Source organism: Scyliorhinus torazame, chromosome 13 (assembly GCF_047496885.1).
Source record: "Scyliorhinus torazame isolate Kashiwa2021f chromosome 13, sScyTor2.1, whole genome shotgun sequence".
Lineage (NCBI taxonomy): Eukaryota > Metazoa > Chordata > Chondrichthyes > Carcharhiniformes > Scyliorhinidae > Scyliorhinus > Scyliorhinus torazame.
Window position 1 is genome coordinate 57,778,625 of NC_092719.1, and position 23,737 is coordinate 57,802,361.

General features: G+C 49.9%; 1 protein-coding gene across 2 annotated transcripts in view; it reads right to left on the reverse strand.

Moving 5' to 3' along the window:
• lamb4 (laminin, beta 4) overlaps positions 1-23,737 on the reverse strand; it is a 195,876-nt gene that overhangs the window by 165,619 nt on the left and 6,520 nt on the right. For both annotated transcript variants that reach the window (XM_072471583.1, XM_072471584.1), the window contains exon 2: positions 19,372-19,434. In XM_072471583.1, coding sequence (XP_072327684.1) covers positions 19,372-19,399 — 28 coding nt within the window. In that variant the 5' untranslated portion in view covers positions 19,400-19,434. The remainder of the gene's footprint in view (positions 1-19,371; positions 19,435-23,737) is intronic.

The following is a 23,737-nucleotide window of genomic DNA, read 5'->3' on the forward strand; positions in this document are numbered from 1 at the left end:
GTTGAAAGACTACAATGGCAACCAGATTGCTTCCAGAGGATCCTGCCATTTGAAAGTAGTCAATAAGAAGGTCAAGAAAGTACTACGTTTTGAGATTGTGGACTACCAGAAATCTTCACTGTTAGGTGCTCAAGCCTGCAAGGACTTGCTGTTTGTCCAAAGAATCTTCATGAATACCAAAGACACATCACGACTGGACGATGACATCCAGCAACAGCTTAGTGAATACCCTGACGTATTTCGAGGTATGGGTACACTACCATACCAATACAAAATGTTGCTCAAGAAGGATGCAAAACCTGTCATTCATCCGCCATGCGCGAAAGGCTAAAAGCAGAATTACAACGATCACAGTCTCAAGGAATCATCTCAAGAGCCACGCAACCGACTGACTGGGTCAGCTCGTTAGTCTGCGTCAAGAAACCTTCAGGTGATCTCAGAATCTGTATAGATCCCAAGGATCTGAGCAAGAATATCTGTAGGGAACACTACCCTACCCCCAAGCGAGAGGAGGTAACTTGTGAGATGGCAAATGCTCGCATTTTTACCAAACTCGACGCTTCACAAGGTTTCTGGCAGATGCAGCTAGATGATTCAAGTAAATTGCTCTGTACGTTCATCACTCCATTTGGACGTGACTGTTTTAATATCATGCCTTTCGAGATAATCTCAGCCTCTGAAATCTTTTAAAAAAAAATTTCGAGTTCCCAATTCATTTTTTGCAATTAAGGGGCAATTTAGCGTGGCCAATCCACCTACTTGCACATCTTTGGGTTGTGGGGGCGAAACATGCAAACACGGGGAGAATGTGCAAACTCCACACGGACAGTGACCCAGAGCCGGGATCGAACCTGGGACCTCGGCGCCGTGAGGCAACAGGGCTAACCCACTGCGCCACCGTGCTGGCCAGGCCTCTGAAATCTTTCACAGAATCATGGAGCAGATGACGGAGGATATTGAAGATGTCAGTGTATATGTAGATGACATTATCATTTGTCGACTACGGAAGAAGACCATATTGCCAGGTTAAGAAAAGTGTTTCACAGAATCCACCAACATGGACTGAAACTCAAGCAATCAAAGTGCACGTTTGCACATTCATCTTTACATTTCTTGGGTGATATAATATCAGCTCAAGGTTTCAGGCCAGATAACGAAAAGATAGCTGCAATCCAGAACATGCAGCAGCCGAAAGATAAAAAAGCTGTGCTTCGATTTCTAGGATTCAGTAATCTCTTAGGTAAATTTGTATCTAACTTGTCAGCGAGGACGTCAGCTCTACGAAACTTAATCAGGAAGACTACAGAATTTGAATGGACTCCACGCACCAAGAAAAATGGTGGACCTCAAGCATCAACTGATGACATCTCCAATTCTGATTTTTTTTGATCCAACCAAACCTACAAAGATCTCCACCGACACCGGTCAGGGTGGAATGGGTGCAGTGCTTCTGCAACAAGACAACCAAATAGACTGGGTTCCAGTAGCATACGCGTCCAGAGCGATGACCGCCACAGTGTGCAGGAATGCACAAATTGAAAAAGAGTGTCATAGGCTGATCACAGGCATCATGAAATTTCACGACTATGTATACGGGCTTCCTACACTCATCATAGAAACGGATCACAGACCACAAGTCAATATAATTGAAAAAACCCTAAATGACATGACTCCTTGCCTGCAACAAATGATGATGACGTTGAGGAGGTATGATTTCCCACTAGTCTACACTCCAGGAAAGGTCCTCTTCGTAGCTGACACACTATCTAGATCCATCAATACTGAAAACTCACCTCCTGAGTCCATTGACGATATATCTGACGAGACGTTGCAGCAAACTCGCCTAGAGACACAAAAAGATGCGACCTTGCTAAAAGTAATACATCATCTCAAACATGGTTGGCCAAAGGGACACTGCCCACAGTTCCAAAACATACAGGCAGAACTGACAGTCGTGGATGGATTGTTACTCAGTAATGACCAGATTGTCATTCCGTTAACTCTCAGGTCAGAGATGCTCAGCAAGATTCACGAGGGACATCTCGGAATCGAGAAATGCAAGAGAAGAGCACGGCAGGCTGTATATTGGCCTGGGATAAATAAAGAGATAACCGACATGATAATGGCATGTGCCACGTGTCAAAAATATCAACCGGCACAATGTAAGGAGACACTCCAGCAGCATGAAATAGCTGCGTCACCGTGGGCGAAAGCACGCATTGATTTGTTCCATGCTAAAGGTAGAGACTATGTTCTCATCATAGACTACTACTCCAATTTTCCTGAACTGTGAAACTTCCAGGTCTCACTTCCTCGTCAGCAATTAAGACTTGTAGGGAGACATTTTCGAGACATGGGATTCCGCAAACGGTTATGTCCAATAAAGGTCCTTGCTTTGCGAGCTGGGAGTGGACAGATTTCTCCAAACGATACAATTTTAACCATATCACCTCGAGTCCACACTTTCCTCAGTCAAATGGCAAAGTCGAGAAAGATGCACACATTATTAAGCAACTAATAAGCAAGGCGAATGATTCGCAATCCGATAATCACTTGACTTTACTTTCATATAGAGCCTCACCGTTAAGCTCAGGCCTGACTCCGGCTCAAATGCTTTTCAGTCGTGATGTGAGAACAATGCTGCCCACAATACAAATCAGCAATCCAGATCAATTGTATGTACTGAGTAAGATCAAACAACAACGCAACAAACAACGACAGTATCATGATCTACATGCGATTCCACTGAAACCACAAACAGAAGATGATATCGTTCGACTTCGAAATCCAGATGGAGGATGGTCTCAAACTGCTACAGTGATCAGACAAGTAGTGCCACATTCATATCTTGTCACGGCTGCAGAGGGTGTACTACTTCGACAAAATCGGCAAGACCTATTAAAAATACAAATTCCTAAACCTGTATTTCCCACATTGAACTTACGTGAATCACTCACCCAGCAACACTTGAATATTACAAAACCAGCTGACATTGATCAGAAGGACATTAAAATCTCAACTCCTCCAAGTCAACCGAGATCAAGCAGAAGACGACATTAACTCAATTGTTTAAGTTTGTGACCATTGAACTGATTGATTCATTGCCTCTGTATAATGCATTACAAACTGCATTGTATCTCTATGTACAATTTTTTTACAGCATATAGAAAATATGTAACATAAAAAAAGGGGGATGTAGTGATCTCTGTATATGTATATACATGAAGGGTTAATATGTAGTCAGTACAGTCAGAGGATCACTAGAGAGCAACACCATCAGGGAGTATAAATACAAGCTCAATCTGTTTTACCGCTCTCTTCGCGTGTGTTGTGGCTAGAGAACAGAGTATAGTTAGCTCAGAGTGCAAAGTATAATATTCATAGTTAACCTAATTCTATCTTGTTTAATTTGACTACTAGTAAAAATATTGAAGTCTCAAACACACAAGTTAATAGATTATTTACTCAATAAATTATTTGTTAGCACTGGACAACTTTGAGTATTCATCATCATCATCAAAGTTCAGTACAACTTGGCATAAACAAATGAGTAACATATATTATTCCAAGTAATATAACACACGCCATCGGGATTCTCCATTTCGCCGGCTGGTCAATGGGGTTTCCCATAGTGGGGCAGCCCCACGCCGTCGGGAAACCCCCGGGCTGCTGGCAGAATGGAGAATCCCGACGGCGGAGAATTCAGCCTAACATGCTTGGATTTCCAAATGGCATACAATAAGATGCCATACAACAGCTTAAGGTGAAAGGTAAGAGCTTTAAAGGTAAGAGCTTATGGAGTTGGAGGTAATACGGGAGCATGGATTGGTTAATGGACCAGATGCTGAGAGCAGAGATAAATGGGGCATTTTCAAGTTGGCAGGCTCTGAATAGTGGAGTGTCAGGAACATTAGTGCTGGGGCCTTAGCTATTTATGATCTATATTAATGACTTCAATGAAGAGACAGAGATTACTGTATGCAATTTTGTTGACAATACAAAGCTAGGTGGAAAAGTAAGCGGAGAGAGGGCACAAAGAGGATGCAGAGAGATATCGGGCTAGATTCTCCAGTCTCCCAGCCCCCTATTTCCGGGTGGAGTGCCAGTTGCTGGTGGTAGGATACAGCACTCCCACAGCTTGTCAATGGGATTTCCCATTGAAGCCACCCATGCCACCGGGAAACCCATGGATGAGGGAATGCTTCTGACAGGAACAGGGAATCCCAACGGCTGGAGAATTCCGGCCACAGAAATGAGTGGACAACAAGGTGACAGATGGAGTATAATGTGGGGAAGTGGGAGGGAGGTTATTCATTTTGGTGGAGGAGAGAAATAGACTGAAACCCCCAATTACCTTCCCTTCTGTCCATAATCAGTGTAGATTATTTTGAAAAGGTAGGTGTGTGTATTTCTAAAACCCTGTTATTGTGCAGTAAATTTAAAAGTGCCAGCAGCAGGCTTTTATGGGTTTAAACAAAGAGGATTATTTATTCACACACTCAAGATGGTGGCAGCTTGTTGAAGTGGTGGAAATGACACAGGATGATCCTTTAAATGGGTGGCACGGTGGCACAGTGGTTAGCACTGTTGCTTCACAATGCCAGGGCCCCAGGTTCGATTCCTGGCTTGGGTCACTGTCTGTGCGGAGTCTGCACGTTCTCCCCGTGCCTGCGTGGGTTTCCTCCGGGTGTTCCGGTTTCCTCCCACAAGTCCTGAAAGACATGCTGTTAGGTAATTTGGACATTCTGAATTCTCCCGTGTACCCTTTCAGGATTCTGGGATGGAGTAAGAGCAGAAGTGTGGAAAAACCGTTCAGTCACGGTTGAGGCCTGTTAGGTACGGGGTTGGAGGAGGCAGGGGATGTGGTGGGGAGATCATGTTTGAGGACAAAAGGAGATTGGAAGGGTCAGGTGAGGTCATAAAGATTGGGGGTTGTCTAATTGTGAGGGGAAGGTTAAGAAGGTAAACATGCATGCAGCAGGAAATGGAACAGTCATCTACATTCTGACATCGACAGTCCTTGCTTCCCTTTAACCGCCGGGCTTCACGAGGCCTGAAAGCTGAATGTGGTTAGATTTAAAATGGTGGTTCATTCCGAGGCATGGAGCCTCGTTATAATATTTAAATAACAAACCTGTCATAATATACATCTATATATATAATGGAGTGCAGACAGGCAGTGATTGACACACAGGGTGACCAGTGAGCACACAGAACAGAGCAGCCAATCACCAGACAGGACACGACCACTATAAAGCCAGAGGGCACCTGTTTTCCCGCTCTCTCGGGACCCAGCCTCTGAGACAGTCAGAGCTCGTGAGCTGGCCAGTGCCTACACCATGTGGTAGCTAGGTTAGTCTGGTCAGGCTAGTATCAGGGGCGTCATTCTCCGACCCCCCGCCGGGTCGGAGAATGGCCGTTGGCCGCCGTGAATCCCGCCCCCGCCCCCGCCGAAGTCTCCGGTACCGGAGATTGGGCAGGGGCGGGAATCGGGCCGCGCCGGTTGGCAGGACCCCCCCCGCTGGATTCTCCGGCCCGGATGGGCCGAAGTCCCGCCCAGAAATTGCCTGTCCCGCCGGCGTAAATCAAACCTGGTATTTACCGGCGGGACCAGGCGGCGTGGGCGGGCTCCGGGGTCCTGGGGGGGGGACGCGGGGTGATCTGACCCCGGGGGGTGCCCCCACAGTGGCTTGGCCCACGATCGGGGCCCACCGATCCGCGGGCGGGCCTGTGCCGTGGGGGCACTCTTTCCCTTCCGCCTCCGCCACAGCCTCCACCATGGCGGAGGCGGAAGAGACTCTCCCCACTGCGCATGCGTGGGAAACTGACAGCGGCCGCTGTCGCTCCCGCGCATGCGCCGGGAAACTGTCAGCGGCTTCTGACGCTCCCGCGCATGAGCCGCATTTCCACGCCAGCTGGCGGGGCAACAAACGCCATTTCCGCCAGCTGGCGGGGCGGAAATCCCTCCGGCGTCGGCCTAGCCCCTCAATGTTGGGGCTAGGCCGCCAAAGATGCGGAGCATTCTGCACCTTTGGGCCGGCGCGATGCCCGTCTGATTGGCGCCGTGTTTGGCGCCAGTCGGCGGACATCGCGCCGTTGGGGGAGAATTTCGCCCATGGTCTCCAGTCAAGTCAGCATAGTGTCAACCCACAGTTGAACATGTATAATAGTTTGGATGTTGAATAAAATCGTGTTGCATTTTATCAAGTGTTGGAGGTCTGCCTCTCGCTACATTATACTCCATCTGTCACCTTGTTGTCCACTCATTTCAATGGCCGGAATTCTCCAGCCGTTGGGATTCCCTGTTCCTGTCAGAAGCATTCCCTCATCCATGGGTTTCCCGGTGGCACGGGTGGCTTCAATGGGAAACCCCATTGACAAACGGCAGGAGTACTGTATCAAGTGCAGTTCACCTTGACCCAGCCTACCCAACACATCATGGTACCAGCTGAGTGATGCTGAAAATCTGACGGACCTACCTTGAGTGAATCAGCGCTGACCAGCAAACAGCCATCCGGTGACATGGAAAACGTCCGCCCTCCTCCGCAGATCCGCATCGCCGGCAACCTTGGTGCAAATTGGAGGATCTTCAAACAAAAGTTCCAACTCTATCTCGAAGCCACCGATCTTGAGGCCGTATCGGATGCCAGGAAAATCGCACTATTCCTCTCCACAGCTGGGGACCATGTCATCCACATCTACAACTCTTGCATTCGCTGAAGGCGAAGACAAGCCAAAATTTTAAACAGTCCTACTGAAGTTCGACAGCCATTGTGACATTGAGGTGAATGAGAGCTTTGAACGGTACATTTTCCAGCAGAGGCTTCAGGGTAAGGATGAACCTTTTCAATCCTATCTGACCCATCTCCGCATCCTCGCGCAGTCATGTAACTATGACTCGACCACTGATTCCATGATCCGGGATCAGATCGTTTTCGGAGTCCACTCCTATTCCCGTCGCCAGCAGCTCCTGAAAGTCAAGCAGCTCACCCTCGCCATCGAAACGTGCGTTCTCCACGACCATGTTAACAATCGGTACTCCCACATCAGGGCGGCAGAAACGGCAAAGCTAACCTCCCACGTGGCGGAACGGGTGCAGGCCACCGCACAAATGCAGGGCCTAAGTATCGATGAGAGTGGCCATTCCGCGCCCTTTTTCCGGGCCCCTGCGCATGCGTGCCACGACCGAGAGGATGGCGAGACCGACGACCAGACTGCGCAGGTGTGTACGCCGTTCGACCACACTGCGTATGCGCGATGGCGCAAGGAACGCGCTGAAGTTGGCGTCATGATGTGTCCGAATTGTGGCTCCGCCCACTTAAAGCGGCAATGTCCGGCAAAAACACAACGGTGTCTACAGTGTGGCAAGCTTGGCCACTACGCAGCCCTTTGCAGATCTGCTCCAGTGCCCAGCATCCAGCGATCCCAGCCGCGGCGCAGAAGCATCCGTTCAATACAGCAGGCCATGCCAGACTTCGACCCCGACAGCCCAACAGATCCTGATGCTGCGTGCCTCAAATCTCCATACCGGTTGGGCATCATTACGAAGCATGCGCTGCCTTTCTCCAAGACAGTGACGCACCTCCTGATCCTCAGCGTGGATCACGGCGTTGAGTGGTGTGCTGCCCTCACAGTCAACAAGGTTCGCATCTGGTTCAAACTGGATACCGGCGCATTGGCGAACCTCATCTCCAAATCCGATCTCGACACCATCCAGACCAAGTATTCATCCACCGGTCTGCCAGCTCCTTGACTACAATGGCAATGCCATAGCTGCCAGTGGCTCATGCCAACTCGGAGTTTCCAATAAGTCATTTAAAGCGACACTGCGATTTGAGATTATGGGACCTGACAGAGCATCCCTGCTCGGTGCTCGGGCCTGCAAACTCCTGAACTTGGTTCAGCGAGTCCACACCATGTCATCCTCACAGGCGACGGCCTCACCTAATGAGAACTTCCAGGCTGAAATTGATGACCTCATCACGCTCTACCACAGCGTGTTCGACGGAATGGGCACACTCCCATACCGATACAAAATCCTGCTCAAACCAAACGCCACCCCTGTGATCCACGCACCACTTCGGGTGCCGACACCTCTCAATGACCGCCTCAAGCAGGAGTTACAGGACCTTCAGGACCAGGGCATCATATCAAAGGTCACAGAACCCACGGACTGGGTCAGCTCCATGGTCTGCGTCACAAAGCCGTCAGGGGAGCTTCGAATCTGCATCGACCCCAAGGATTTAAACTGCGACATCATGAGGGAACATTACCTGATACCAAAACGAGAGGAGTTGACCAGCGAGATGGTTAATTCCAAACTCTTTACGAAGCTGGACGCCTCCAAGGGGTTCTGGCAAATACAGCTGGATGCATCCAGTCGCAAGCTGTGCACATTCAATACCCCGTTCAGTCGCTACTGCTACAACTGGATGCCTTTTGGCATCATCTCTGCCTCAGAGGTATTTCACCGCATCATGGAACAGATGATGGACGGTATCGAGGGGGTGCGTGTATGTTGACGATGTCATAATCTGGTCCACAACTCCCCAAGAACACATCGATCGCCTCAAGCAGGTATTCCACAGAATCCATGAGCATGGCCTCCGACTCAACAGAGCCAAGTGCTCGTTCGGTCAATCAGAAATCAAATTCCATGGTGATCACATCTCGCAGCAAGGCATGCGGCAAGATGCTGACAAGGTCTCGGCGATCAAGGCCATGAAGACCCCAGAGGACAAGAAGGCGGTCCTCCGCTTTCTAGGGATGGTCAACTTCCTTGGGAAGTTCATTCCCAACATGGTGGCACACTCCACAGCCCTCTGCCATCTCGTCAAAAAGTCGACGGAATTCCAGTGGCTGCCCGCTCATGAGAACGAATGGCGTGAGCTGAGGGCAAAACTCACCACAGCCCCGGTTCTGGTGTCCTTCGACCCTACCAAAGAGACCAAAATATCCACTGACGTGAGCTAGGACAGTAATGGGGCAGTGCTCCTCCAACGGGATGACTCCTCCTCATGGGCCCCAGTTGCGTATGCCTCCAGAGCCATGACACCCACTGAGCAACGGTACGCTCAGATCGAGAAGGAATGCCTGGGCCTGCTAACGGGAATTGACAAATTGCACGACTATGTGTATGGCCTCCCAAAATTCATGGCTGAGACGGATCACAGGCCACTAGTTCACATAATCCAGAAGGATTTGAATGACATGACGCCTCGGTTACAACAAATCCTTCTCAAGGTACGCCGCTATGACTTTGAACTTGTGTACACGCCAGGCAAAGAACTCATTGTTGCAGATGCCCTTTCCAGGTCTATCACCACACTGTGTGAACAAACTGACTTTGTCTGCCAAATCGATGCGCAGGTACAATTGTGTGCCTCCAACCTTCCGGCCACTGATGAGACGGTCATCCAAATTTGTGAGGAAATGGCCAAGGATCCTCTGCCACAGCGTGCAATGCAGCACCTCACGAATGGCTGGCAGAAGGGACAGTGTACCCAGTTTTACAACATCAAGGACGACCTGAGGGTGGTGGACGGCATCCTCATGAAGCTCGATAGGATTGTGATCCCGCAGAGCATACGAGCTATGGTGCTCGGCCAACTCCATGAGGGTCATCTGGGGGTCGAGAAATGTCGACGCAGATCTCAAGAGGCAGTCTATTGGCCGGGCATCAGCCAGGACGTTGCCAACACAGTCCTCAACTGCCCCACATGCCAGAAAGTTTAGCAAGCTCAACCCAAAGAAACTCTGCAGCAACATGAGATAGTGACCTCCCCATGGTCCAAAGTCGGTGTCGATCTTTTCCACGCCAAGGGGCGTGACTATGTCCTCCTGGTCGACTACTTCTCCAATTACCCTGAAGTGGTGAAACTGTCCGACCTCACGTCGAAGTCGGTGACTAAAGCATGCAAAGAAACGTTTGGCAGGCATGGAATACCGCTCACGGTGATGAGTGCCAACGGTCCCTGTTTTTACAGCCAGGAATGGTCTGATTTTGCCCGCCTGTACAACTTTCGTCATGTAACCTCCAGCCCCCACTACCCACAGTCAAATGGGAAGGCCGAAAAAGGGGTCCATATCGTCAAGAGATTACTATGCAAGGCTACAGACTCAGGCTCCGACTTCAACCTGGCGCTGCCGGCATACAGAGCATCCCTGCTGTCCACTGGGTTGTCTCCCACGCAGATGCTCATGAATCGCACTCTGCGAACCACAGTTCCGGCAATCCAAAAGATGCAGCAGTCTCGGGCCCAACAGAAATCAACATACAACGCTCTTGCCACGGATCTCCCCGAGCTGGTCCCAACTGATCGTGTTCGTGTGCAATTGCCTGATGGCGGCTGGTCCGCCACAGCTGTGGTGGTCAAGCAAGTGGCCCCGAGATCGTTCCTCCTCCGCATGGCTGATGGCTCCTTCCTACGGCGCAACAGACGGGCGCTGCGGAGAGTTCCACGCCCGCCACCTAACCATGATGTCCCGCCTCACACAATGCTTCCTCCAGACGTGCCCTACCACGGGGCCACTGATCTACCAGCAATCCTGCCGACCTCTGCGACCACCGCATTGGCGGCGGTCCCGCCTATCCAAGTGCAGGTGGCTCCTGATCCGCCATTGAGGCGGTCAACCAGAATTCGTCGCCCGCCACAGAGCCTAAACTTATAGACTGAACCTTTGGCCAACTGTGTTACCTTATCGTTTTGACCTCTGTAAATATCATTGTTACCGTTTCATCTGCCCCATATCTGCACTAGCGACACCTTCCTGTGTACATTAGGTCATTTTAGAACATTCTGTATATAGTCACGCACATATACACATCCACACACACATGCACCTTAATATTTATTATATCAACACACACAGTACAGAAGGAAAAAAAAGGGGGGGAGATGTCATAATACACATCTATGTATACAATGGAGTGCAGACAGGCAGTGATTGACACACAGGATGACCAGTAAGCACATAGAACAGAGCAGCCAATCACCAGACAGGACACAACCACTATAAAGCCAGAGGGCACCAGTTTTCCCGCTCTCTCGGGACCCAGCCTCTGAGACAGTCAGAGCTCGTGAACTAGCCAGTGCTAAAACAGCGCGAGTGGAGAGTGAGCCGGGACATTGAAAACAGGGCGGGAGGAAAGAGAGCAGGGACATTGAAAACAGCGCGAGAGGAGAGAAAGCCGGGACATTGAAACCAGCGCGAGTGGAGAGTGAGCTGGGACATTGAAAACAGCGCGAGTGGAGAGTGAGCCGGGACATTGAAAACAGCGCGAGTGGAGAGTGAGCTGGGACATTGAAAACAGCGTGAGTGGAGAGAGAGTGGGAGATTTAAAAAGCATGGGAGGGGAGAAAGCCGGGACATTGAAAACAGCGCGGGAGGAAAGAGAGCAGGGACATTGAAAACAGCGCGAGAGGAGAGATCCGGGAGATTTAAAAAGCGCGGGAGATTTAAAAAGCGCAGGAGCTGCGAGCCAGAGCGGAGATTTTAAAAGATTGCGGCCTAGTTTCGGGAGCCGTTCGGAGGAGGAGGAGCAGTCTCTGTCAGGGAGAGAACCTGAGAACATCTAAGACACTCAGAAGGTAAGAAGGTAAGTAAGTGATTTTTACTCATTTTTACTTTTATACCTTTTTCAAATTGTGTGTGTCGGGGGGAAACTGAAGTGACATCACAGAAAAGCTGTGGCCTGAGTGGCTGGTTGGGAATCTACACTAAATTAAAAATATTAAGCATTGGTAACTAATTAAACATAATTACTTAATTATAATTTAGAGGGGTATCTAAGCCAGAGATCGGAGAGTACTATATTTAGCTTTCGCATTTATATTAGAAATCTAGTGCTAGGAAACAGATAGTTAACAGTAACTTAAAAAAATAAAAAATAAAATAAAATAAAATAAAACGCAATGTCAGTTAGAGGGGTGCAGTGCTCCGACTGTGAGATGTGGCAGGTCCGGGAGGCTTCCAGCGTCCCGGATGGCTTTATCTGCAGAAAGTGCACCCAACTGGAGCTCCTCACAGACCGCATGGTTCAGTTGGAGCAGCAATTGGATGCACTTAGGAGCATGCAGGTGGCGGAAAGCGTCATAGATCGCAGTTATATAAATGTGGTCACACCCAAGGTGCAGGCAGAGAAATGGGTGACCATCAGAAAGGGCAGGCAGTCAGTGCAGGAATCCCCTGTGGTTGTCCCCCTCTCGAACAGGTATACCCCTTTGGATACTGTCGGGGGGGATAGCCTATCAGGGGAAAACAGCAGCAGCCAGAGCAGTGGCACCATGGCTGGCTCTGATGTTCAGAAGGGAGGGTCAAAGTGCAGAAGAGCAATAGTAATAGGGGACTCTATAGTCAGGGACACAGATAGGCGCTTCTGTGGACATGAAAGAGACTCCAGGATGATATGTTGCCTCCCTGGTGCCAGGGTCCAGGATGTCTCCGAACGGGTAGAGGGCATCCTGAAGGGGGAGGGCAAACAGGCATAGGTCGTTGTAGATATTGGTACTAACGACATAGGCAGGAAGGGGCATGAGGTCCTGCAGCAGGAGTTCAGGGAGCTAGGCAGAAAGTTAAAAGACAGGACATCTGGGGTTGTAATCTCGGGATTACTCCCTGTGCCACGTGCCAGTGAGGCTAGAAATAGGAAGATAGAGCAGCTAAACACGTGGCTAAACAGCTGGTGTAGGAGGGAGGGTTTCTGTTATCTGGACCACTGGGAGCTCTTCCGGGGCAGGTATGACCTATATAAGAAGGACGGGTTGCATCTAAACTGGAGAGGCATAAATATCCTGGCCGCGAAGTTTGCTAGTGTCACACGGGAGGGTTTAAACTAGTATGGCAGGGGGGTGGGCACGGGAGCAATAGGTCAGAAGGTGAGAGCATTGAGGGAGAACTAGGGAATAGGGACAGTGTGGCTCTGAGGCAGAGCAGACAGGGAGAAGTAGCTGAAAACAGCGAGTCTGGTGGCCTGAAGTGCATATGTTTTAATGCAAGAAGTATTACGGGTAAGGCAGATGAACTTAGAGCTTGGATTTGTACTTGGAACTATGATGTTGTTGCCATTACAGAGACCTGGTTGAGGGAAGGGCAGGATTGGCAGTTAAACGTTCCAGGATTTAGATGTTTCAGGCGGGATAGAGGGGGATGTAAAAGGGGTGGCGGAGTTGCGCTACTGGTTCGGGAGAATATCACAGCTGTACTGCGGGAGGACACCTCAGAGGGCAGTGAGGCTATATGGGTAGAGATCAGAAATAAGAAGGGTGCAGTCACAATGTTGGGGGTTTACTACAGGCCTCCCAACAGCCAGCGGGAGATAGAGGAGCAGATAGGTAGACAGATTTTGGAAAAGAGTAAAAACAACAGGGTTGTGGTGATGGGAGACTTCAACTTCCCCAATATTGACTGGGACTCACTTAGTGCCAGGGGCTTAGACGGGGCGGAGTTTGTAAGGAGCATCCAGGAGGGCTTCTTAAAACAATATGTAGACAGTCCAACTAGGGAAGGGGCGGTACTGGACCTGGTATTAGGGAATGAGCCCGGCCAGGTGGTAGATGTTTCAGTAGAGGAGCATTTCGGGAACAGTGACCACAATTCAGTAAGTTTTAAAGTGCTGGTGGACAAGGATAAGAGTGGTCCGAGGATGAATGTGCTAAATTGGGGGAAGGCTAATTATAACAATATTAGGCGGGAACTGAAGAACATAGATTGGGGGTGGATGTTTGAGGGAAAATCAACATCTGACATGTGGGAGGCTTTCAAGTGAAAGGAATTCAGGACCGGCATGTTCCTGTGAGGAAGAAGGATAAATACGGCAATTTTCGGGAACCTTGGATAACGAGAGATATTGTAGGCCTCGTCAAAAAGAAAAAGGAGGCATTTGTCAGGGCTAAAAGGCTGGGAACAGACGAAGCCTGTGTGGAATATAAGGAATGTAGGAAGGAACTTAAGCAAGGAGTCAGGAGGGCTAGAAGGGGTCACGAAAAGTAATTGGCAAATAGGGTTAAGGAAAATCCCAAGGCTTTTTACACGTGATTAAAAAGCAAGAGGGTAGCCAGGGAAAGGGTTGGCCCACTGAAGGATAGGCAAGGGAATCTATGTGTGGAGCCAGAGGAAATGGGCAAGGTACTAAATGAATACTTTGCATCAGTATTCACCAAAGAGAAGAAATTGGTAGATGTTGAGTCTGGAGAAGGGTGTGTAGATAGCCTGGGTCACATTGAGATCCAAAACGACGAGGTGTTGGGCGTCTTAAAAAATATTAAGGTAGATAAGTCCCCAGGGCCTGATGGGATCTACCCCAGAATACTGAAGGAGGCTGGAGAGGAAATTGCTGAGGCCTTGACAGAAATCTTTGGATCCTCACTGTCTTCAGGTGATGTCCCGGAGGACTGGATAATAGCCAATGTTGTTCCTCTGTTTAAGAAGGGTAGCAAGGATAATCCAGGGAACTACAGGCCGGTGAGCCTTACTTCAGTGGTAGGGAAATTACTGGAGAGAATTCTTCGAGACAGGATCTACTCCCATTTGGAAGCAAATGGACGTATTTTTGCGAGGCAGCATGGTTTTGTGAAGGGGAGGTCGTGTCTCACTAATTTGATAGAGTTTTTCGAGGAGGTCACTAAGATGATTGATGCAGGTAGGGCAGTGGATGTTGTCTATATGGACTTCAATAAGGCCTTTGACAAGGTCCCTCATGGTAGACTAGTACAAAAGGTTAAGTCACATGGGATGAGGGCTGAGCTGGCAAGGTGGATACAGAACTGGCTAGGTCATAGAAGGCAGAGAGTAGCAATGGAAGGATGCTTTTCTAATTGGAGGGCTGTGACCAGTGGTGTTCCGCAGGGATCAGTGCTGGGACCTTTGCTGTTTGTAGTATATATAAATGATTTGGAGGAAAATATAACTGGTCTGATTAGTAAGTTTGCAGACAACACAAAGGTTGGTGGAATTGCGGATAGCGATGAGGACTGTCAGAGGATACAGCAGGATTTAGATTGTTTGGAGACTTGGGTGGAGAGATGGCAGATGGAGTTTAATCCGGACAAATGTGAGGTAATGCATTTTGGAAGGTCTAATGCAGGTAGGGAATATACAGTGAATGGTAGAACCCTCAAGAGTATTGAAAGTCAAAGAGATCTAGGAGTACAGGTCCACAGGTCACTGAAAGGGGCAACACAGGTGGAGAAGGTAGTCAAGAAGGCATACGGCATGCTTGCCTTCATTGGCCGGGGCATTGAGTAGAAGAATTGGCAAGTCATGTTGCAGCTGTATAGAACCTTACTTTGGCCACACTTGGAGTATAGTGTTCAATTCTAGTCGCCACACTACCAGAAGGATGTGGAGGCTTTAGAGAGGGTGCAGAAGAGATTTACCAGAATGTTGCCTGGTATGGAGGGCATTAGCTATGAGGAGCGGTTGAATAAGCTCGGTTTGTTCTCACTGGAACGAAGGAGGTTGAGGGGCGACCTGATAGAGGTCTACAAAATTATGAGGGGCATAGTCAGAGTGGATAGTCAGAGGCTTTTCCCCGGGGTAGAGGGGTCAATTACTAGGGGGCATAGGTTTAAGGTGAGAGGGGCAAGGTTTAGAGTAGATGTACGAGGCAAATTTTCTACGCCGAGGGTAGTGGGGCATAGTCAGAGTGGATAGTCAGAGGCTTTTCCCCGGGGTAGAGGGGTCAATTACTAGGGGGCATAGGTTTAAGGTGAGAGGGGCAATGTTTAGAGTAGATGTACGAGGCAAACTTTCTACGCCGAGGGTAGTGGGTGCCTGGAACTCGCTACCGGACGAGGTGGTGGAAGCAGGGAATATAGTGACATTTAAGGGGCATCTTGACAAATACATGAACAGGATGGGAATGGAGGGATACGGACCCAGGAAGTGTAGAAGATTGTAGTTTAGTCGGGCAGCATGGTCGGCATGGGCTTGGAGGGCTGAAGGGCCTGTTCCTGTGCTGTACATTTCTTTGTTCTTTGTTCTTTGTTCTTTGTTCTAGTCTGGTCAGGCTAGTATCAGGTCTCCAGTCAGGTCAGCATAGTGTCAACCCACAGTTGAACATGTATAATAGTTTGGATGTTGAATAAAATCATGTTGCATTTTATCAAGTGTTGGAGGTCTGTCTCTCGCTACACTGCATCAAGTGCAGTTCATCTTGACCCAGCCTACCCAACACATCAAAACTCACCTCCTGGAAATGGGCTTGGCTGTTCACCCATCACCCTACTTTTACTAAAACTGGAAAATAGATGGGTTTCTGACTTTTAACGCTTTCAAACCTCACCCAAACCAAACCCACCTGTTTGGGGATTAGGATTCCCCTCTTAATAGCTGCTTGAAAAGCTTAAACTTCCAGGCCAAAGTGAATTACTTGTTACTAGCAGCGTCAACCGAAACGACATGTTTCACCAAGCTAGGTAAACAGTCCAATGATATCAGTCCTCCTCAGCATGGCTCAGCTTGTTCAGAATACTGCAACCTCTCAGCTAACAAATACTAACATTAACGTGGCACTGACATCAGGCTCCTGGAATGAGAGGCAAAATGTTTCACAAACATCCAGCTAAACGACAGCCTCATAAATCAATCGATGTGAATAATGTGGAGAAACATTATGTTGGCTGGCCTATTTTAAAATGAATTTCCTGATGGTTATGGTGTCGGCGCTCACTGAAAGGATGGAGCAGCAATTACCCATGGGGCAGCAAGAAAACCATCCGATGTTTTACATTTTGATTTCTTGAAACATCAGTGAAGATGACTGAATGGTGAGTTTGTGTGAATCGGGGATTTTCCCCCACCCCAGGACACAATATGCCAAATTGCAGCCTTCAGCAGCACGCTACCTAACCAAGTAAGAAAAAGAAACCCCCAAAAGAAAGGAACACCAGGATTAGTCAAAGGTTGCCAGGCAAGGAGTACCACCGTACACCATCATCAAAGAGGATACTAGGGAAAGAGCAGCATAGCCTCATGATAGACAGAACACTGCTCCCCTGGGGGAAACCTGGCTTCAAACAGGAGGACACTTAATTAGTCACGATATAAGATCGCTTGGAAGAGGTCGGCTATCTCCCCCACTCAGCTTATCCTCAAACTGAAGAAAGACTCCAACAATGCCGATCCACAGCAGTCAGGCTCCCACTCAAGTCCCACAACACACAAGCTCCTACCTCCCAAATGGAACCCTATCTCGAGATAGGGAGCAGACCAGGTGCCCCGAAAAGGGGACTATGCGAGGAAGGGAATCTTGCTCCACCTCCCAACAAACCCTCCGCCCGATCCAGACAAATGCAGTTATTCCTGCCCTAACCTACTTGATCAAATGACGACTGCCATTACCCAGGTAGCCAAAAGAATATTGAAGAAGGCAAGTCAAACAAGGATTAACAGAGGGCAGCACGGTGGCACAGTGGTTAACACTGCTGCCTCACGGCACTGAGGTCCCAGTTCGATCTGGCTCTGGGTCACTGTCCGTGTGGAGTTTGCACATTCTCCCCTTGTTTGAGTGAGTTTCACCCCCACAACCCAAAGATGTGCAGGCTAGGTGGATTGGCACGCTAAATTGACCCATAATTGGAAAAAAATGAATTGGGTACTCTAAATTTAAAAAAAAACAAGGATTAGCTGACGACACCCTGGAGTGCACCATTCCACATTTCCCCCAGCGCCAACAGCTCCAGTGACGCCAACCACGAGGAAGAATCATCAGGAACCCAATCCTCTCTGGGATACATGGGGCACGATTTAACGGCTTCATTGCGCCCGACTTGGTGTCGTGATGAAGCCATTGAATCTTGTGAGAGGCCTTTTGCGAGATTTGTGACGCTCGAGATCATTTGCGAGATTCAACTGAACCGGATTCTCCGGGTGCCCAGGAACTAACAGCCTCCCCAGCGAGGCCTCATCCGGGCACTGTTTAATGCTGGTCCACACAAATGTGGACCAGGCGTAACGGCACCTGGGGGCTTTCCCACGCCATTGTAAACCTCTGGGTGGTCGGGGTCAGGGCAGGGTGACACTCTGGGTACCTTGCCAATGACAAATTGGCACCTTGGGGATGCCTGGGTGTCAAGGTGACACTGCCAAGGTTTGGGCCTGATGGGGCCATGCCCGCAAAAGGGTGGGGGGGGAGGTGAGGGGGGTATTAAAGGTGGGGGGGGGCGGTGAAGGGCAGGTATGAAGAGGCCTTTTAGAGGGTGGGGGGAGTGAAGGGTTTGGGTCCTGTAAGGGGATGGACCAAAAGGGGGGGTGGGTAGGCCAGAAAAAGAGGGACCCTCAGCAACGCCATAGCAGGGTGTCCTCACTTGGGGTGCGGGTGTGTGTGGTGGATATGCCCATGTGTGGGGGGGAGGTGACATTGCCCATGGGTGGAGGGTGTGGGGACCCTAAAGCTCACTTAGAAATCAGGGCACACTTTGAAAATGGTGGTCAGATCTTTGAGGAGCCGGTCTTGCTCCCAGTTCAGCTCCCCAGTGATGAAAATGTGCGCGAGACCAGGGATAAATTCCCTAAGACCCAAAGAAATAACTGCAGGCATGTCGAGCGCATTTAGCTGGGTGTTTCCTGGCAATGGTAGCGCCATGAATGACCCTGCTATGAAATGGGACTCTGCTTCATTTCTAGGCCTCGGTGAGGAATGCCACGCCAAGGCCGTACTTAGTCCCATTTCCTGCACTAACTTCCCGGGCCCCAGGTGAATGTATTGCAGATATATTTAAATTAACCCAAATCCAGTTTGCAATGTCTCGCGAGGTTTGGTTGTATCACAAGGTCGGGCACAACAAGGCTGATAAATCCCGCCCATAATCTATATTCTTAATGAGGGTGAAATGCAATAGTTGTGGGTGCCTGTTAATGGATTTGTCAGGGGTGGCACGGAGGCGCAGTGGTTACCACTGCTGCCTCATGGTGCCGAGGACCCGGGTTCAATCTTGCCTCCGGGTCACTGTCTGTGTGGATTTTGCACATTTTCCCCCTGTCTGTGTGGGTCTCACACCCACAACCAAAAGTTGTGCAGGGTAAATGGATTGGCCACGCTAAATTGTCCCTTAATTGGAAAATAATAGAATTGGGCACTTAAAATTAAAAAAAAAAAGTAATGGATTTGTCAGATAACCATCAGATACAGGAACCTTGACTAATTGTTTCTTGGCCCAATGTGTGCAGCGGGAAATATACTCAGTACTTTCTAGTTTTTATAACTCTGTCTATAACTGAATCTTCACTCAGCCTTAGAGCAGGAATTACGAATTTCAATACGAATTGCGCACTAATAAGTACGCAAGAAACTGATTTACTGCAAATCATCTGCCTAAAAGTGAATAAAATTATTGCCAAACTTTGCTACATTTCTTTTGCCATACTCACCCAGGAATGTGACAACCTGCAGCCTCATCTCTTTGTGTCGGATCAGAAACGGTGATAGTTTTTCTGAAAGGAAAAAACAGAACTGGGATATAATTTACCAACAGCAATAATGTGATTTTTCATCAGACTGGAACCTATTTCGACTCGAATGAATGCGCATGATTTAAATGAGCACAGCGTAGCTGCATATAATGGAGAATCCTGCATGTGATGGATTTGGTCTGACAGACTTCTGCTTGTACAAGAAATCAGGTTTGTCTTTTAAACCCAGTAAACTAACATCTAGAGGTCAAGCTCTCGAAATCAAACTCAAATGTGCATCAGTATAAAAGTGGCGTAAAACTTGAAAATTAAGAAAAAAAACTCCCTCCCCCCCCTCCACCTTCTGCTTCTACTCACTCCTCTCTTCTAACTCCTTTTTTCTACCTACCCATTGCCTCTGCCTCCTTTCCCCTACTTCGCCTTGGTTGCATGAGGCGCCATGCCGTGCCTCAGTTAGTCACACACTTGCTTCTGAACCAAAGGGTTTGATCCCCACACTCAGTACTGAGGGTGGGACTTCCGGTTGCGGCAGGGATGAGCTAGCCGCACGTTTCGGCGGCTCCAGCTCCGACGGAACTTCGGGCTCTTTTAAGAGCCCCAACGGGGACTTGGACGGCCGTAAAACCCGGTGCGAGGCGCGAGGGCAGGGAGTCCCCCCCGAAAGACGGAGGGAAAAACCGGCGGCGGCGGTTGCAGCCTGAAGAATCTGCAGCCAGAAGATCAGAGAGAGAGAGAGAGGGAGTGAAACAAAATGGCGGCGGAGAAACCATAGGTGACATGGGGGCCTGAGCAGGACGAGGTGGTGAGACGGTGCGGGACCTGCTGAAGAAGGAGGTAATGACCCCGTTGTTACAGGCAATTGAGGGGCTTAAGGAGACTTTAAAGACCCAGGAGACGGAACTTCGCGTGGTGGAGCAGAAGGTGTCAGGTATTGAGGACGAGGTCCTGGGCCTGGCGGTCAAGACTCAGACGCACGAGGCACTTCATAAAAAGTGTGCTGACAGGATTGAGGCCCTTGAAAATGGAGCGCGAAGGAAGAACCTTAGGATACTAGGTCTCCCGGAGGGTGTGGAAGGAGTGGACTGTGGAGCGTACGCAAGTAAGATGCTGAGCTCACTGATGGGTGCTGAGGCCCCTGCGGGCCCCATGGAGGTGGAGTGGGCAAATCGGATCCCGGCGAGAAGACCAAAAGCGGGAGAACCACCGAGGGTGATAATCGTGCGATTCTACCGCCTTAAGGACAGAAAAGAGGTCCTGAGATGGGCCAAAAAGGTGCGGAGTAGCAGATGGGAGAATGCGGTGGTAAGGATCTACCAGGATTGGAGTGCGGAGGTGGCGAGAAGGAGGGCGAGCTTCAACCGAGCCAAAGAGGTTTTGCACAAAAGGAAGGTGAAGTTTGGGATGCTGCAGCCGGCAAGACTATGGGTCACGCATCAGGAGAGACACTATTATTTCGAGACGGCGGAGGAAGCATGGTCCTTCATCAATGAAGAGAAACTGGACCGGAACTGAGGGACTGATGCTGCAGGGAACTGTTATTGTTGTTATTATTGTTTTTGTTAATGGGATGGTGAAAGTTAAGCGAGAAGTAAACAGGGAAGGGGGGGGACACTGGGGAAATGTGGGCGCCGGTGAGGGGGGAGAGGCGGGACATAGTCAGAGAATGGGGAAGGAGAGGGGGAGGGGAAAGGGAGCTGCGCCATAAGAGGCGGGACAGGTAAAGGGATGCTCCCGCGCCAGAAAGAATAAGGCGGGAAAACAGGCGCAAGGCGGATGGGAGTTCCCTCACACCGGGGGGGGCCGAGGAGCGAGCAGGAGTAGCCGGGGTCAGTTGAAGTCAGCTGACTTACGGAAGTGATATGGGGGGAGCAATCAAGCTAGATAGGGATGCTGCGGAAATCCAAAAGGAAATGGCTAAAGAGAAGGTGGTCGGGGGCGGAATGCGACGCTGGGGGAGCGAGCGGGAGCGCGGAGGCGGGATACGGGACTGGCCTAGAGAAGGTAATGGCTAGTCGACACGGGAGGGTGGCAGGTAGCCCCCCAGTGAGGCTGATCACGTGGAACGTGAGAGGCCTTAATGGGCCGATAAAAAGGGCCCGAGCGCTCGCGCATTTGAAAGGACTAAGGGCAGACGTGGTTATGCTCCAAGAGACGCACCTAAAGGTGGCGGACCAAGTTAGGCGAAGGAAAGGATGGGTGGGACAGGTGTTCCACTCAGGACTGGACGCAAAGAACAGAGGGGTGGCCATTTTGGTGGGGAAACGGGTAGCATTTGAAGCAAAGAACATCGTAGCAGATAGTGGAGGTAGATATGTAATGGTGAGTGGTAGGCTGGAGGGAATGGAGGTCGTGTTGGTTAATGTGTATGCCCCAAATTGGGACGATGCGGGGTTCATGAGACGGATGCTGGGGCGTATTCCGGACCTGGAGGCAGGAAATTTGATTTTAGGAGGGGACTTCAATACGGTGCTGGACCCGGGGCTAGATAGATCCAGCTCAAGGACTGGAAGAAGGCCGGCAGTGGCCAAGGTACTTAAGGGGTTTATGGACCAAATGGGGGGAGTGGATCCATGGCGATTTCTTAGACCCAGGGCTAGGGAGTATTCCTTCTTCTCCCACGTCCATAAAGTGCACTCCCGGATAGATTTTTTTGTTCTAGGAAGGTCGTTGATCTCTAGGGTGGAAGAAGCTGAATACTCAGCCATAGCGGTTTCGGATCATGCCCCACATTGGGTGGACCTGGAAGTAGGAGAGGACAGGGAGCAGAGAACACTCTGGCGATTAGATGTGGGACTGATGGCGGATGAGGGAGTGTGTGCAAGAGTGAGGGGGTGTATCGAGAGATACCTGGAGGTCAATGACGACGGCGAGGTCCCTGTGGGAGTGGTCTGGGAAGCACTAAAAGCGGTGGTCAGAGGAGAGCTGATTTCTATTGGGGCCCACAAAAGGAAAACAGAGGCCAAGGAAAGGGATAGATTACTGGGGGAGATTTTAAGGGTGGACAGGGAATTTGCAGAGACCCCGGAGGAGGAGCTGTACAGGGAGAGAAGACGACTCCAGACGGAGTTTGACCTTCTGACCACCGGAAAGGCGGAGGTACTGTGGAGGAAGGCACAGGGGAGGAGGTATGAATATGGGGAAAAGGCTAGTCGCCTGTTGGCGCACCAACTGCGAAAGAGGGCAGCAGCGAGGGAGATAGGAGGAATTAGGGATGAAAGGGGAGACACCGTGCGAAGGGCAGGAAAGATAAATGAGGTGTTTAAGACCTTTTATGAAGAACTGTATAGGTCTCAGCCCCCAGAGGGAGCGGAGGGGATGCGGCAGTTCCTGGGCCAGTTGAGGTTCCCGAAAGTGGAGGAGCAGGCGGTGGCAGGCCTGGGGGCGCCGATTGAGGTGGACGAGGTTATTAAGGGACTGGGAAGCATGCAAGCAGGGAAGGCCCCGGGGCCAGACGGGTTCCCGGTGGGATTCTACAGAAAATATGTGGACTTGTTTGCCCCGTTGTTGGCGAGGACGTTCAATGAGGCCAGGGAAGGGGGGACACTACCCCCGACAATGTCGGAGGCGACGATATCGCTAATTTTGAAGCGGGACAAAGATCCGATGCAGTGTGGGTCCTATAGACCTATTTCACTATTGAACGTGGACGCCAAACTGCTAGCAAAGGTGCTGGCATCGAGGATAGAGGACTGTGTCCCAGGGGTGGTGCACGAAGACCAGACAGGGTTCGTAAAAGGGAGACAATTGAATGTTAACGTGCGACGGCTATTAGGGGTGATAATGATGCCCTCAGTGGAGGGGGAGGCAGAGATAGTGGCGGCAATGGACGCAGAGAAGGCATTTGATAGGGTGGAGTGGGAGTATTTATGGGAAGTGTTAAGGAGGTTTGGGTTTGGGAACGGATTTATTCGCTGGGTTAGACTACTTTATGGGGCACCGATGGCAAGCGTAGTTACAGGTCGACATAGATCGGAGTATTTCCGATTATATAGGGGAACAAGACAGGGATGCCCGCTGTCTCCATTGTTGTTTGCGCTGGCAATTGAACCTCTGGCCATGGCGCTGAGAGACTCCAGGAAATGGAGAGGGGTGACTAGAGGGGGAGAAGAACACCGAGTTTCGTTATACGCGGATGACCTATTGCTATACGTGTCAGACCCAGCGGGGGGGATGATAGAGGTTATGCGAATCTTGAGGAGGTTCGGGGAATTTTCGGGGTATAGGTTAAACATGGGGAAGAGTGAATTATATGTGATACATCCAGGGGACCAGAGTAGAGAGATAGAAGGCTCACCGCGAAGGAAAGTGGAAAGAAACTTCCGAT